Below are 16510 nucleotides of genomic sequence, written 5' to 3'. Positions count from 1 at the left end.
TCACAGGGACTCGAGCTCTCCAGTTGGCGGCAGGCCTCTCTTGGCTTTGTCGCCCCTCCAGCCTACTCACCCCGGCATCTTCTCGTGCTTATCAGTTCCTGACATCCACTCCTTCTGTGGGCGGCAAGCGTCCCTTGGCCTGCTGGACGAGTGGAGCGCTGGATGCTCAGAGAAGACAAGGGAGCAGCGCAGGGCCCCGACTCCAGGGTGCCCTCAGCGGGCGTCTTCCAGACGCCACCCACCTAGGCCTCTGTCGACGGCTCCCTTGACTTTGCTGTGTTTGCAGCAGCCTGATTCTGGGTGCAGGGTCTGTGCGGAAACTGGCCCCCAGGGGCTTTGCTGCAGTGTCAGCCCCCACCCCCCACCTCGGTGTCCAGCTGAGTGGAGCCGCCAGGGCATCTGAGAGGGAAGTGCAGGCATGACTGGGCTCGCCCAGCACCGGTGACACGGCCCCAGCAAACAGCTGCCTCGGGGTGGAGGGAAGGCTGCCTGTCATCTCCCTTCCGGAGTGTGTGCGGGCTGTACCCTCGTCCACCCTTGAACCTGCCACCTCATCCACTGGAATAAAGTTGATCTGGTGCCCTCCGCAGGCTGGGCCCAGCTCCCCTGGTGAGTCAGCCAACTTCACCTGGCCTTGACTGCAAGCTAGACGCTCTTCCAAGCCTGGTCAACACCTCACTGGGGCCTCACGCTGAACTGGAAGGGACAAGGAAACCGAGTCGGGGGGCATCAAGCCTGGCCCCCAGGGCACCCCTCCTGCTTCCAGCATCAGGGGGCCTGTGCTTTCCTGGCCCTGTACCCCAAGATCTGCCAGCAGGCCCCAACTGCTGCCACACTGAACCTGACCTCTCTTGGCTCCTTCACAACAGACACATCAGGGATCAGCTTGCTGGGGGAGAGGGTCAGGGTGAGGGAAGGAAGGGGTGACCTGGAACACTCCAGCAGAAGCTCCGGCGGGAAGAAGATAAAGTAACTGAGTTTCCAGTTCGGTCACTAGCGGGGTTGGTGCTGCAGTGTGGCAAGTGCATGGGGGGCGGCGGCGAAGGTTGTGGATGTGCCCCTTGCGGGGAGGGACCAAGAGGAGAGCTAGCCGAAGGAGCAGTCCTGGGGAGGGATGAGGGTGAGGAGAACGATGAGGTTCAGGAAGAAACTGCAGCATCAGGCAAGACCAACTTGGTTTTGGAGCTAATCAAATGCAAGCTATTTTAGGCAAAAAGAAAAGGGAGGGAATTCATTGTCTCCTGAAACCACGAAGTGCCAGCATGACTGCCTCTGGGGCTCAGGTGCTATTTCTACCCCTCAGCTCCCTTGTGGTTACCCCGCACACAACTCTGAACCTTCCTTCTTGGAATTCCATCAAAATCCCCTGGGCAGGATCTCATTTGCCCAGCCTGGTCAGGTGTCCATCCAGGGGACAATCTTGTGGTAGCCCAGAGTGGGGGAAGTGCTGATTGGCTGGGCCTATGGGACACGCCCCTCCCAGGGGGCTGGCGGGATCACTGGGGAGCATGTTGGCCAGCACTGGAGGTGGGAGCCCCTGCAGCACTGGGGGAGCCTCCCGTCAGGGTACTAGGGCCTCAGGGGGGTCTCCCCGGATTTGGCGATCAGGATGTGCCTGCTGGTACCTATGAATGAACGGGCTGTCCTCGGCAGTGACCCTTCGTGTGTGAGTGCCTCCTGCCCTGGTCCCAGTGGCTGGCGTCACACCCACCCTCTCTCCCTTTCAGGGATGAGCACGCCCGGTTCCTCACCGCAGCACCGGCCAGCCGGCGTCAGCCCACTGTCGCTGAGCACAGAGGCGAGGCGGCAGCAGGCCCAGCAGGTGTCGCCCAGCCTGTCCCCGTTGTCACCCATCACTCAGGTGCGAGGGCTCAGTGGGGCAGGGGAGGTGCGCCCGACTGTGCCTCTCTGGGAGGCCTTATGCTCCTCCCAGGGAGCAGAATTCTAAAAAGCTTCCTTTTTTTTTTTTTTTTTTTTTTTTTGGCTTTTTGTGGTCAAATTTTCAAAGACACGGGGAATGTAGAAATCAAGTGGCCTGGAGTCCTCTGGGTCCATCTCGGCTGACAGATTGTGCCCGTGTGACTGGCCATTCTTCGGTATGCTAGTCTCTTTAGGATCTCATTGGCATGTCCCAACTCTCAAAATACAATATTGAGAGTCTTTCTGTTAAAAGAAAACCTGGTAAAATACTTTACCAGGTTTCCTTCACCTGCTTCTTTGGTAGATTGTGTCTAGGAATTGGTCCATTTCATCAGGGTTGTCCCCCGTGCCGGCACACAGCTGCTCATAGGCAGTGACTGTGCATTAAGTCACTCGGTCGTGTCCGACTCTTTGCGACCCCATGGACTGCAGCCCTCCAGGCTCCTCTGTCTGTGGGATTCTCCAGGGAAGAATGCTGGAGTAGGGTGCCATTTCCCTTCTCCAGGGGATCTTCCTGACCCAGGGATTGAACCCTTACCTCTTGAGTCTCCTGCAATGGCAGGCAGATTCTTTACTTACTAGCACCACTTGGGAAGCCCATCTGTAGGCGGTGTGTGTGAAACTCGCTCAGTCGTGTCTGACTCTGCGACCCCATGGGACTATACAGTCCATGGAGTTCTCCAGGCCAGAATACCAGAGTGGGTAGCCTATCCCTTTGCCAGCTGATCTTCCCATTGCAGGAATCGAACCGGAGTCTCCTGCATTGCAGTTGGATTCTTTACCAACTGAGCTATCAGGGAAGCCCACTCTTTCATAATCCTTTTAATTTCTGTAAAGTTACATTCCCCCTTTCCTTTTTGATTTCCACAGGTGGAATCTAATCTTTTTTACTTAGCCTGGGCTCCTGGAATACATTAGAAAGTATTCTCTCCTCTTGTGTTTTTTGAAGAGTCTGAGAAGCATCGATGTTACTTCTTGGGATGTTTGGTAGAATTCAGCGTAGGTGCCACAGTCTCGATGGATCTGCATTAAAAAGTTTGTGGCGCCTGATCTGACTTCTCCCTTGATACCAATCTGCTCAGACTTCCTTTTCCAGATTCTTGGGTCCGTTTTGGTAGTTTGTGCGTTCTGAGGAGTTTGTCCATGTCGACTGTTTTATAGTCCCTAGTAGATAACGTTTGTTTGTTTGTTTTTTAACATGACCTTGTTGATCTTATCCACCTAAGATGAAATTTAACAATAGTTCTTCTGTTAATACATCTTCCCATGCCTGGCCTGGGCCCTGTTCCCCCACCAGGTTAAGAACCTCTTATCCAGTTCTTGTTCAGATCAGGAGCCAGAGCCGTGGATGGTTCCTGATGCCACCGCCTTCAGTCTCTCCATCTGGGGGACCCTGGCCTCGTCTCCCTTCCCCGCCACGCACCACCCCTGAGGCCTGCCTTCTTCTTTCGAAAACTTCTCTCTGTTCACAAACTGCCTACCGACTAATGAGAGGCCAGTCTTTCTGCTTAGTGTTTATATCCTGTAGTTCCCGGACGCTTCCAGTCTCCCTCAGAAGGCAGGAGCCCTTGCCTGCCTGGGGAACTGCCTGTGTAGATGGAACTTCCCTCTGGTTGTTTTCCTCTTTCCAACTCTTAAGAGAGCCCAGAGCTGGTCATTGCCCAGTGACCACGCCAGTGCCTTCCTCACCAGCCTCCCCTTGGCTGCAGGTGGCAAGGGGGTTCCTGCCCCTTACAAGACTCCGCAGGGGCTACGTGCTGGCTCCCCACTGAGCTCCCCGAGTGTACGCCCAGTGCCTGCCTACAGCGGGGAAGCTCCAGCTCAAAGAGGCAGAGGAGGAGAGGATTCTAAGTCTGCAGATATGGAAACTGGTGCCCCCTATTGGCATGCGGGGAGAAAACCTCGCTGGGGGCAGGCCCACCGAGCTGCAGCCCCGTCCTCTGTGGGCCCTGGGGGAGGCCTGCCTGCTCAGCCTTTGCTGTCCCAGTCCAGGGTCGGGACACCCTCTGGTCTGTCCATCACTTCGCTGCTACGCACACCAGGCCGTGGGGGCCCCCACCTCTGAGCGTGCCTCCTGCCTGACTCCCTCCTCTCCCTCCAGGCCGTGGCCATGGACGCCCTGTCTCTGGAGCAGCAGCTGCCCTACGCCTTCTTCACCCAGGCAGGCTCTCAGCAGCCGCCGCCGCCCCAGCCTCAGCCCCCGCCGCCCCCGCCGCCGGCCTCCCAGCAGCAGCCGCCCCCACAGCCCCCGCAGGTGCCTGTCGGCCTCCCCCAGGGCGGCTCCCTGATGCCGAGTGCCAGCCTGACACGGGGGCCCCAGCTGCCCCCGCTCGCGGTCACGGTACCGTCCTCTCTCCCCCAGTCCCCCCCAGAGAACGCAGGCCAGCCACCGATGGGGATCGACATTGCCTCGGTAAGGCGGGAAGGGGCCTGGCTTGGGGCGGGGGGGCTTGTGCAGGAGGAACCTGGGGGCTGGGGGGAGCATCAGGGCTCCTGGCTTTATCTGTAGCCACCTCGAGGCTCTGCTTTGAGGCCAGCTTGGCCAGGGGTCGGAGCAGAGGCAAACGCTGTCTGCGGCCAGGGGCTCAGTGAGGAATTCTGCCTGAAGTCCTCAAGCCAAGTTTGTCCTCCCCACAGAGACGGGGAAACTGATTCATGAGCAGGGTCAGGTGCCCCAGACTTCACGCAGCATGGGCCACCTGTGTCCCTCTCCCATGGGCCTGGATCCCCCCCTCAGCCCTTCCGACCCAAGGCTTCCTCAGAGGCGGGGAGCACACAGCTTGCAGGAGCTAGGGAATGGACTTCCAGGAGCCAGAGTGATGGAGATGACCTGGGAGGAACAGAAGGGGTGAAACCAGTTCTGCAGTTCTTAGCGCATAGTGCTCTGGGCCCAGGGCCTGCAGCTCAGCCCGTGGGACCCCCTTGGCCTGGGACCAGGCTCAGGGTAACAAATGCTAGCTTCGGGGGCGGTTTGATGGCACCTGCAAACCTTCCTGTCTGTTCAGACTTCTATCCAGGTTGCCCTGGTGGGAAGGGAGTGGTCACAGCTACCTTTGGCCATATTCAGAGAAACAGATGCATGCTGGGGGCCCAGCCAGCCCTCCTTGCTCACTTGGCCCATGGCCACCAGCCCCAGGGTACATGTCATCAGAACACCGTGTGTTCTGTAAAGAACAAGCCCTCCTGGGCCGGACAGGGCCGGCAGGTCCCCGAACGGGGAGGCTCACATGTCCAAGCCGCTCTGATCCCTCAGAGGGCAGACCTCAGGGGTCCCCAGGATGGAACTGCACCCAAACCTTGCCTTTTGCAGAGACACAGCAGTTCCAGGGGAGGCTCTGACAGTGGAGCTGCCCGGGGCACCCAGTCCCATGACACTGCAGTGGCAGAACCCAGCGGTGGAGCTGGAGGGACAGTGGAGGCACGGGGTGTCCGAGCCAAGCTCGGATCAGGACCCCGTGGTGGGGTAATCCACCCACCACCCCAACGGGAGCTGGCGGTCTCAGGGCTCGGCCTCCAGGGGCAGCCTGTGTGAGCTTCTGCACACCCGCTCAAGTGAGAATGTCCCTCTCGTCATTTTCATCTTCCCAGCTCCGAGAAGACCTGAGCTGGTCACTGCCAAGCGACCTTGCTGTGTCTCGGACACTCAAGCCTTGCTACCGGAGCCCCCTGCCCTATGGGGCTCAACCCCCATTCCAGACTTCTCGGGCCACGGAAGAAATGAAGGAGACGTAGTTCTTAGGGGGCCCTGAGCCGGCCAGCTGGGTCTCATTAAACGGCAGGCTCAGAGAGGTCAAGCAGCTTGCCGAGAGACACGCAGCAGGGCTGCCCTGGGCGGGACCAGAGCAGGGACTAGATTCAGGTCCTGGCCTAGCGGGTCTTGGCCCCCAGGGTTCTGGTGAGACGCCAAGACCCTTTGTCATTCAAGTGAAGAGGTGACTGCCCTTTAGAAGTCTGTGCATAACCCAGAGGGCCGGTCCCAAGCAACATGGGTGATAGCGACCCCCGAGCACCAGGGCCCCTGCTCTGCACCCAGTCCTGCCATCGCTCGAGGCCTTCCCTGCCCGAGCGTGTGTGTTGGTGTGTGCACGGCTGTGTGTGTGTGTGTGTGGGTACTGGTGTGCCTTCGTGTGAGTGCTCTAAACCCGCTGAGTAGAGGCCGACCCCTCTGCCCTTCCGGAGCCCCCCAGGGCAACTCTGCGAGGCTGGGTTCTGGACTCTGACCATGTGCTCCTACCCCTCCCAGACTTGGGTTTGGAGGCCGGGCCCCTTTGCGGCCCAGGGCTCAGGTGCCCTCCTACAGACGCCCGGGTATTCTGCTTAGCTGAGGGTGGGGACCTGGCCAGGCGGCCGGGCCGTGCGAGCGTCCTGACCTGTCTGTCATCGCAGGCACCGGCTCTGCAGCAGTACCGCGCTAGCGCCGGCTCCCCAGCCAACCAGTCTCCCACCTCGCCCGTCTCCAATCAAGGCTTCTCCCCCGGGAGCTCCCCGCAAGTAAGGGACGCCGCCCCCCCCCCAAACTCCAGCCTGGCTGGCGCCCCCAGCGTGGCCCCTGTGCACCTGCCCAGCATCTGTACCTCCTGTCTCAGCCCACGCCATCGTGTTCACTCCATCGGGGTGGGGACCGGTGAGGCGCAGCCGCCCTACGCGGGCCAAGGAGCAGGCACCCTCCCCCCGGAGCTCTCACTTTCCCACAGCACCTCTGCAGTCTGTGCGGAGCCCCTGCTCAGGGTGGCGGGCTCCCCATTCACGTCAGTGACATCGGTGCCAGCTTCACCCCAGGGTGCGGCTCGGAGCAGGCTTCCAGCAGCCTCTGCTCCGTCCCTGCCCATGTCTGCCCTGAGACCTCGTGCTTCCAGGCTTCTGCAGGTGGGGGGTGCTCCCCGCGCTTTGGGGAACAGCTGAGTGACAGCCAGCCTGTGCGGGGGCTCTGCTCCTCAGCGCCCTCCACCCCTCGTGAAGGTGTGTCTCTCACCTCCAGGCCTCCAGCCTGGGAAGCTTCTCTGAGTGGCCTGGCGGCCTGTCCAAGGTCCTCGTCCTCTTCGCATGGATGAGGAACCCGAAGCTCACCCTCGACAGCAGACAGGGCTGGAGCGTGTCCGTCAGATTCAGGTCTCCCTTCATACGAGGCAGCGCAGAGGACCCTGGCCCTGACACACACACACACACACGTTCCGGATCCCTGACGTACTCACAGAGGTTACCTGACACACACTCACAGCACAGGTTCCTGATCCCTGACACACACACACACGTGCATGCACACACACACACACAGGTTCCTGATCCCTGACGCACTCACAGGTTACCTGACACACACACACACTCACAGCACAGGTTCCTGATCCCTGACACACACACACACACAGAGGTTCCCTGACACACACAGCACAGGTTCCCGATCCCTGACACACACACACACACAGAGGTTCCCTGACACACAGCACAGGTTCCCGATCCTTGACACATACACGCACACACACAGAGGTTCCCTGACACACACAGCACAGGTTCCCGATCCTTGACACATACACGCACACACACAGAGGTTCCCTGACACACACACACAGGTTCCCAATCCCTGACACGCACACAAACACACACAGAGGTTCCCTCACACACACACTAACACACAGGTTCCTGATCCCTGACGCACACACATGTGCACACAGAAGTTCCCTGACACACACACAGCACAGGTTCCCAATCCCTGACACACATACACATACACACACAGGTTCCTGATCCCTGACACACACAAAGCACAAGTTCCCTGACACTCACAGACAACACAGGTCCCCAGTCCCTGCACATCACAGGTTCCCTGACATATGCAGAGCACAGATCCCCAGTCTCACACATGCACAGACAGAGAGGACCTGATCCTTGACACACACACAGGTTCCCAATCCCTGACACACACACACACACACAGAGGTTCCCTGACATACACACACAACACAGGTCCCTGACCACACGCACACACAGGTTCCCTGACACACAGCACAGGTTCCCGATCTGTGACACACATGCACACACACACACAGAGGTTCCCTGACACACGCACAGCATAGGTCCCTGATCACACACACACACAGCTTCCCTGACACACGCACAGCATAGGTCCCCAGTCTCACACATGCACACACACCTTTGCAGGTTCCTCAGAATCCCCCTTGGTGCTGCTCCCCCTTTGGCTACATTCTGTCCAGAACCTTCCATCAGAGAGGGGGTTCCTGAAAAGCTGACGTCTGGGCCCAAAGCTTTTTGCCATAGCAGTGAAGCCTCCCCAGGACCCTGCCACCCCATCCCCAAAATGTCACCAAGTCAAGAGACTTCAGGAGTCACTGCAGCGCCCAAGGACGTCTCACCCTCAGCCATGGCTTTCCTTCCGGGGCAGAGCAGGAGTTGTTCTTTCAGGCAGGGCCGTGGGGGGCGTGCCCCGCTCTCCCCGTCTGCCAGGCTCTCAGCGTGCCCCGAGCCAGGCCCTGCATGTCAGGACAGTGGCCTTCCCCTCGGGGGGACCAGAAGCTGTTCTCGAGGCTCACTGACACAAGAGGGCCTTTTGCTCCACCACCCACGGCAGCCAGGGGCTGGGACTCTCCCCCGGCTCTGCAGAAGACAGGAAAGGTGCAGTGAGCTCAGGGCGTGCCGAGGGCCAGCCTGGTGTCCGCGCGCTCCCCGGTCATCCTGTGGGCTCTGCGCGCTTGTGTCTGGTCTCGTCATGTGATGCTGGAGGGCTGTGGTAATGGGAGATGCTGCTCCAGGCAGGAGAAGCCACGGTGGGCAGCCTGCCTGGGTTGGTCTCTGAGTAACGGCCCTTCTCATGCGTGAGGTGGCAGAGGAAGGTTACAGTGGAGTGGATCTCTCTTGGGAGAGGTTCGCCTGGACCAGAGTGGTCCGTCCTGAGCAGAGAGCATGTTGCTGTCTCATCAAGCCTGTGTCTGTGTGTCTGTCTGTCCATCCATTGTGCGCCGGCGGGGAAGAAGGCTGCTCACTCAGATGTGAAGATGGCCCTGAGAGGCCCTTCAGCCCCATTTAGGAGCTCTGCTTGGGGACAAACCATGGCAGAAGGCAGACGGGGCTTCCCACTGAAGCTGGATCTCAGAGGATGCGTTCATCAGCCCCCTGGGCCCGGGTCAGCCCCTACCTTCCCGGCCCAGCCAGCATCTCCCCTGGAGGCATGAGGCAGCCAGCTTGCCACGCCTGCCCTCGCGTGGATGTCTTATCTGTCTAGCTGCTGCCGGAACCTGAGGCAGCTGGGATTGGGCCTGTTCTGTTCCCCCCCCGCTTCCTTCTGAGCAGACCTTTCTGGCAGACCCTCGTGGCAGCTTTACACGAGAAGCTGGGGTCTCCTGTGTGTGCGCTGGGGCTCTCTGGGGCCAAGGCCATGGGCGCAGGGTCAGGTGCCCCGGAGAGAGACATGCCCCAGGCCTCAGCTGAGGTGGTCACCTGCTGCCTTCAGCAGCCTCGCCACCCCCTTTTCCAAACCTGCAGCTGGTGATTTTTAGGGCAGAGGTGGCCTTTTGCCCCGTTAGCTTTTCTCCCTTCTTACTCCATTAGCGCTTTTAACTCTTCCGTGGTGTTAGTGGCCTGTCCATCCCCAGGAGCCGCCCCGCCTTCCACCTGGCTGGCTGTGCCTTTTCTGTGGTCAGCCCACTAGACACTCAGAGTGACTGCTGGTTTTGTGACCAACTCTTCTTTGCAGTAGAGGCCTGAGAGTCAAGCTTTGGCAGTTGTCAGAGAACATGGGGACCTTTCTAGAACAGGGCGCTCCAAGAGAGGAGGTCCAGGGTCTGTGGTCTGTGAAGACTGATTTGGATGCGTGCTGGGCTGGGGACTTGCTTCCCCAGGTCTGTTGCCTGTGCTGTGAGCTGGCCACGCACACAGCTCCGCCTCTGCTCCCCTCTGCGTCCCCGCAGACTCTCTCCTGCCACCTCGCTGGCAGCATCTCAGGAGTGGGTAGGAGCTCCCTGCTCCTTCTTTGGCATCTCCGCTGCTTCTGAGGACCCCCAGCCCCCTGCTCCTTTCCCAGCAGCCCCATCCCTCTGCCCCAGCTGGTGTTGGGCAAACTGGAGTGGGGCTTTCTGGCCTCTCAGCCGTGGGGGCCAGGGGGCAGGGCCTTCTGTGTGCCTGTCTTGTCCTACTCTGTGAAGCCTTCCTGCCCACATGTGTGGCCTGCCTCCTGTCCCATGTCTCCCATGTCTGACAAGGTACTCGTCGCATCCTGGACACCCAGAGACCCTCCTGCCCTGCTCCAATCACACACTTTCCTCTGGGCTGTCACATGCGGTTCCTGGGCCCTGTGGCCCCTTGGCTTCCATCTGATGAAAATGGGCTCACAGAGAGGAGATGGGATGGCACTTTGAGGGAAGTTGGGGTGCAAAGGCCCCCAAGATCAGGTGGTGGAAAGGAGCAATCGTCCTGAGGTTAGGCGTGCACCCCTCCATCGCAGGGGGCATGGGCTTTCCCAGGAGCCCTGAGATGGACAGGGTCAGCTTCTCACATTCCGAGCATCTTCCAGGAAGTTCCAAAGGCCTCCCCTTTCTCCCAGCCCAGGCCAGTGGTGAGGTCCTGGGGGAAGGGTCTCGGTGCAGCCCACCCGTGGGCGTACCCTCCCACCGCCCCCAACGGCCTCACCCCCCTGCCTGGCTTGGGCACACCGCCCCTCGACGGCCTCACCCCCCCTGCCTGGCTTGGGCAGCCCTGACGACAGCGGGCCTCTCTTTTGTCTGCAGCACTCTTCCACCCTGGGCGGCGTGTTTGGGGACTCATTCTATGAGCAGCAGATGGCGGCCAGGCAGGCCAATGCTTTGTCCCACCAGGTGAGCGGGCGCCCACCGCAGACGCTCGCCAGACCCCGCCCACTCCTCGGCCCGCTCCCCGAGCTGCAGCGGCCCCAGCCCTGGAGGGGGTGGCTTGGCCTGGTCCCCCCGCGTCTGCACCCTTCCCGAAGAACGAGGCCACCCACAGAGGGGGAGGAAGGGCAGGTGGTGGACGCTGGCAGGGACGGGCAGGGGCTGTGGCAGCGGTGCCCTGGTGTGGGCCGTGCACGTGGGTTTGCGTGGGCCCCGGGGTGGAGGGGGTGTGTGCATGGGAAGGGCGGACTGCTACTCAGAGCTCTTCACTCATTTCACCAACCATCCATCCATCCATCTCACATGCTCGGACGGGGCCGTGTGCTGGCCAGCCCAGGCAGGTTCAGAGACGGGGAGACCCGAAGGCAGGGCGACTCGTGCTTGGCAGCCCCGAGCATGGGTGTGCTGGGCATCCCGTGGGGCGGGAGGGCCGGGCAGCCACAGGCAGGCCGGCCAGCGTGGGGGGAGCTGGCTCACACCCCCGTGCTTCCTCTCCAGCTGGAGCAGTTCAACATGATGGAGAACGCCATCAGCTCCAGCAGCCTGTACAGCCCAGGTTCGACGCTCAACTACTCCCAGGCGGCCATGATGGGCCTGACGGGCAGCCACGGGAGCCTGCCAGACACACAGCAGCTCGGCTACCCCAGCCACAGCAGCATCCCCAATATCATCCTCACAGGTGAGGCCCCCCGTCAGGGCGTCTTCGGGGCGGGTCCTGACGTCAGTGTCCCCGTGGGAGCCTAGGGGGAGCTGGAGCCCTGCCTCAGTGCAGACCCGTGGAGGCCAGAGCCCCACCTTGACTCACTGCAGAGCTTACGGGATGCAGGCCAGGGTGCACATGCTGACCCCGGACTCGGTCCAGTGTCCCGGATGCAGAGTAGGGATGGGACAGAGCCACTCACTCACCTCGCCTTCACCCCTTGCCCAGCGTGTGTGCCCCAGTAGCTGAACATGCCCGGTGGGATTTGTCCTGTGCAGCCAACAGACACACAAGAGCTCACACATACTGTGTTGGGCATCCCCAAGCAGCCTAAGCACAGTGCCCGGGCACACGCACACACGCGTGCACACACTGCTTGGGCACACGCATGAAAACACACACAAGTGCCCCGGCACACTCACGCACGCACACACACACACATGCACACAGTTCCTGGGCACGCGTGCACACATACACACTGTGCCCGGGCACACGCACGCACGCACACACACAGTGCCCTTGCACACTCATGCGTGCGTGCACACACACACACACAGTGCCCAGGTACACACCCATATGCACGCAAACACAGTGCCCGGGCACATGTGCGTGTGCACACACACACAGTGCCCAGGCACATGCCCATATGCACGCACACACAGTGCCCGGAAACACACGCGTGTGCACACACACACAGTGCCCGGGCACATGCATGCGTGTGCACACATGCACACACACTGCCCTGGCACACGCCCATATGCATGCACACACAGTGCCCGGGAACACGCGTGTGTGCACACACACACACAGTGCCCGGGCACACATACACAGTGCCCGGGCACATGCATGCGTGTGCGCACATGCACACACAGTGCCCTGGCACACGCGCACACACACACGTCTCCACCCAGCCATGCTCAGACCTTCCAGTTTTCTCTCCCCACCCTTTGTCATGCCCCTAAAGGTTCTTGGTATTATCAAAGAAGCAGCAGTTTTCTCATAAGCCAGGGCTGACGTGGGGTTGAGGATGAGACCCTTTCTGCAGTCCTTCTGGCATCTCTAGGATGGGAGGGTTCTCTCTCCAGAGCCCCGCACAGCCTGGACTAGACCCAGGGCCACCTGCCTGGACCCAGGGTCTGCAGGAGATACTCTTGAGTGCAGAAGCCTTGGCCTTGGAGATTGTATGAGACGATCAGGCTTCTGATTGTCCAGTAGCCCAGAAAGACCAGAACTTACATGTCCATTTCCCAGAGTGGGAAACAGAGGTCCATGATCTCACAGGAGCCCAGGTTTGAACCTGGGTTTCTGCGGAGAAACCTGGGCTTCCCTCCTGCCCACAGCCAAGTCCCCTGATGCACACAGGGCAGACTGCCTGGCAGAGTTGGAGAGGCCCCCTGCTCCCCTCAGGTCACGCTGAAGTTTGTGTCACAAACCTCATCCCGGGCGTCCTGGCCTTGGCACCCCGACATGTGGGCTGGCACCACCCTGTGTACTGTGGGGTGCTGAGCAGCGTCACCGCATCCCCAGCCTGCACCCCGACACCAGTAGCATTCCCTCCAGTCGTGACAACTAAAAATACCCTCGGACACTGCAGATGTCCTACAGCGCAGACCGCTCAGGCGAGCTTCCTGGTGCGGCCTGAGCGTCGACAGGGGCTGTGGAGGTACGGAGTGGGGGTGCCGGGGGCCAGGGTAAAGCCGAGACTTTTGTGTGTACCCCCACCCCAGTGACAGGAGAGTCCCCTCCCAGCCTCTCTAAAGAACTGACCAGCACTCTGGCCGGGGTCGGTGATGTCAGCTTCGACTCTGACAACCAGTTCCCCCTGGACGAACTCAAGATTGACCCCCTGACCCTGGATGGACTGCACATGCTCAATGACCCAGATATGGTCCTGGCCGACCCGGCCACCGAGGACACCTTCCGGATGGACCGTCTGTGAGCGGGTCGCGTGGCACATGGCCGCCCAGCCCCCGGCTCTGTCACCCCGCCGGCCAGTGGTCCCGATGGCATCGCCCCGAGCCTGGGGACAGCGGCGCTCCGTCCCTCGCAAACGGCCGAGCTTGTGATTCTGAGCTTGCAATGCCGCCAAGCGCCCCCCGCCCACCCCGCCCCGGTCGTTCACCTCCCGCGTGAGGCCGCGCGTTGTCGCCCCCGCGGACCCTCCCTGCTCTCTCATCCCCTGTAAGATGCGGAAAGCGTGCTGGGCAGGGCTGCCAGCCTCGGTGGGCACCATGCTCCGCAACGGTGGTGGGCTGAGGTACATCTTGCGACTGTTGTCCAGCTCTCACTGCCTTCCTTTGTCCCTGGGCCCCCTACCTGCCCGCGCCCCCAGCCCTTGGATAGGTAGCGAGCCAGCCCCACCCTGCCAAAGGGAGAAAGTGCCAGAGAGAGGGGGCGGACGTGAAGCGAAATAAACACTATTTGGACTGCTGTCTTTTATATTTCTGTGCACACACAGAACGCTAGCATCCATCACACAGAGGTGGGATGCGAACATGTGAACAGCATGGGAAGCAGCTAAGTCTCCTCCAGGGTCCCTGCCTCACCCGCCCACCCCCCACCCTCCGGCCAGGCCCCTCTGCGGCCACCTGTGCTGTGAAACCCCCACCCCAGCCTGTCGGGGACGCACATGGAGGCAGATATTTCTGGGGGCGGGGTGCAACTTGTTTCCATCTTTCTTTGTACTGTGGTCACTGTTACTGTTATTTAACGAATGGGGTGGGGAGGGGGTGGCCAGGGCATTTTTTGTTGTGTTTCTTTTCATTGGTTTCTTTCGGTTCGTATTTACATTTTGGTTGTGGATGAGTAACTGACTCCTTCAAGCCAACACTTGCCTGAGAGCATGTTTTTTTTTTTTTTACTCTAGAAATCCAATCTTGTAATACTTGTGAGCTAACTGGAAGCAGCCTGCTGCCTGCCCAGGTCTGAGCTGCATCTCCTGCCTTTTTAGTTTTGCTCCGTTATCCCAAACCAGAAGGACGTGAGGTTAGGCTGGACTGGGCGGACACCCCGGTGAAAGCTGGCAGCAGCGGCCGGAAGTGCCTCCCCTCCAGTCCCGTAACCGACTTCCGGGAAGGAGCCCCGGCTTGCATTAAGGGTCTCCTGAAGGTGCCAGCCAGTCCTCAGGGCGGGTCCATCCCAGACCCCATGGCTGGCGGCAGCTGCGGCCCCTCTGCTCTGAGGCGCCCCAGTGACGAGCCTGTCCTCAGCAAGCCCGCCCCGAGAACCAGCCAACATTCATCCTCTCCCACCATCTCTTTGGTGGCCGCTCCCGGCAGGGCTGGCTTTGGAGGCAAAGAGCAGTGTGCGTTTCAGAGGCTGGTTTCCAGGTGCTTCTCAAAGTGCCTCAGGAGGCCCAGGTGACCGTCTGTCGGGCTCACTGGTGCGCCAGAGGCCGGCCATCTGCCCTCCAGGCCCCGCAAGCGGGCAGCAGGGCAGGCTTCGAATTCTGCTTTGCCCTGGAACCAGAGCCTCTGTTTGGTTCCCTCCGACACCGCATCTTGAGTTCTTACTTGTTTCTCTGCCTGCCAGCCGGGCTGGCCCCTCCTGCCTGGTGCGTTTCCACCTCCATCAGGGTCTCCGGAGCACCGCCTCGTGTCTGTGGGAGCCAGATCCTAGTGACCGTCCCTCTCTTGTTCCCCAGCTGGGCTGTTAGCACATAGCCAAGTGGCCAGGTGGCCACACCCACGGGGAGCCCCCTGTCCTTTGTCACTTGGCCTCCACCGCTGTTGTCTGGCTGGGGGACACAGTGTCAGTCCATCCAGGTCAGGGGCCTGTCCTCTTTGTGTGGCGGGGGCTGGGGGCAAAGAATGGGGACTGTTTTTTGTTTTTTTTTTTAAGAAGAACTACATGTACATAGAAGGGTTTGATTACCATTAGACTTGTATGTAGAACTTTTTAAAAAAATGGCCTTAATAAAATTACAAACAACCTTCCTGGATGCAACTTTCAAACAAGGCACTGGGGACCCCATGAGGGAACCCCGTCAGCCCACACTTCCCATCTGCCCAGCACTGGGTTCTTGGTGCAGGTGGGCAGGGAAGGAGGGGTGTCCAGCCCCATGGCCCGTTTCTCGCATCCCTTGGCCAGGAGCACAGGTGACTTTGTATTAACACGGCAGCCTCGGCCCATGAGGGGCGTGGGTGCAGAGCTTTCCTGGGGAGGGGACCCAGCCAGAAACCAGCGGCCAGGCATCCTCAAAGGATTCGCTGCCCCCTCCTAGCCCCGGGCAGGCCTTTGCAGGGGGGTCTACAACAGGGGATTTGGGTCTTTTCTTATATATCACTTCTCTACTAAGTATTCTTGAATTGCCAAGACTTTTAGGAACAGGACAGCTTAGGGGAATCAGCCCTTTGACTTGTGATGTGAAAATACTGTGATTCCAGGCGAGCTGCGCCGTGAGGGGTGAGCCGGGGCCCCTGCGTCATGTACATAGACCCACCACCGCGCCCTCACTCGCTGCGGCTGAGCTCCCCTCATCCGTCCCTCGGGAGCACACGCCATGCCTCGGTTTGCCCCCAGTCCTCTGAGCCCCCAGGGTGGGCAGCGTGTCCCCCCATGAGGATGAGACCTGGGGTCAGCCTCTTTCTGTGTTCTCCAGAGAGGAGAGTTTGTATCCTTGCCCCACCCTCCGCTCTTCAGCTTCACCCCCTGCAGTGCCCAGGGTGGACTTGGGGGAGGAGAAGGCGGGTGTCTTTGGGGGTCACAGCCCGTCACAGGTGCCCATGAGGACGCGTGCCGTTACCAGAGGGGAGACGGCGGCAGTGCTGGGGTGGACTGCAGCGCCCCCTCCACTTTCCCGGCTCACCTTGCTCCCCCCAGCACTCTCCTGGGCAAGAAGCTCGGGGGCCAGCCCCTTGGGGTAGAGGGCCCTGAGACCCCCTCAATGGAAAGCTCAGGGGGCAGGTCTGTCCTTCAGCAAAATTTGGGGACCCACAGCCAGTAGTACCCAGAAGCTGGCCAGGCTCCCTGCTGGGGACAGGCGCACAGCAGAAGGGACCCTGATTGCATTGGGTCCAGCCCCCACCCCAACTGC

The 16510-nt window shown here is 60.4% G+C and overlaps 1 protein-coding gene across 5 annotated transcripts in view; it reads left to right on the top strand.

Annotated features, from left to right (window-relative positions):
* CRTC1 (CREB regulated transcription coactivator 1) overlaps positions 1-15406 on the top strand; it is an 81754-nt gene extending 66348 nt beyond the window's left edge. For 2 of the 5 annotated variants that reach the window (XM_055540903.1, XM_055540902.1), the window contains 6 exons: positions 1728-1861; positions 4022-4333; positions 6307-6411; positions 10656-10742; positions 11274-11454; positions 13203-15406. In XM_055540903.1, the coding sequence (XP_055396878.1) occupies positions 1728-1861; positions 4022-4333; positions 6307-6411; positions 10656-10742; positions 11274-11454; positions 13203-13414 (1031 nt within the window). In that variant the 3' untranslated portion in view covers positions 13415-15406. The remainder of the gene's footprint in view (positions 1-1727; positions 1862-4021; positions 4334-6306; positions 6412-10655; positions 10743-11273; positions 11455-13202) is intronic. The other 3 variants (XM_055540930.1, XM_055540911.1, XM_055540920.1) reach the window with 2 other exon arrangements.
* Positions 15407-16510: the final 1104 nt, after the last annotated feature.

The sequence above is a fragment of the Bubalus kerabau genome, chromosome 1, assembly GCF_029407905.1.
Source record: "Bubalus kerabau isolate K-KA32 ecotype Philippines breed swamp buffalo chromosome 1, PCC_UOA_SB_1v2, whole genome shotgun sequence".
Lineage (NCBI taxonomy): Eukaryota > Metazoa > Chordata > Mammalia > Artiodactyla > Bovidae > Bubalus > Bubalus kerabau.
The sequence above is the reverse complement of the archived record's forward strand: the minus strand, read 5'-3'. Positions and strand labels throughout refer to the sequence as shown.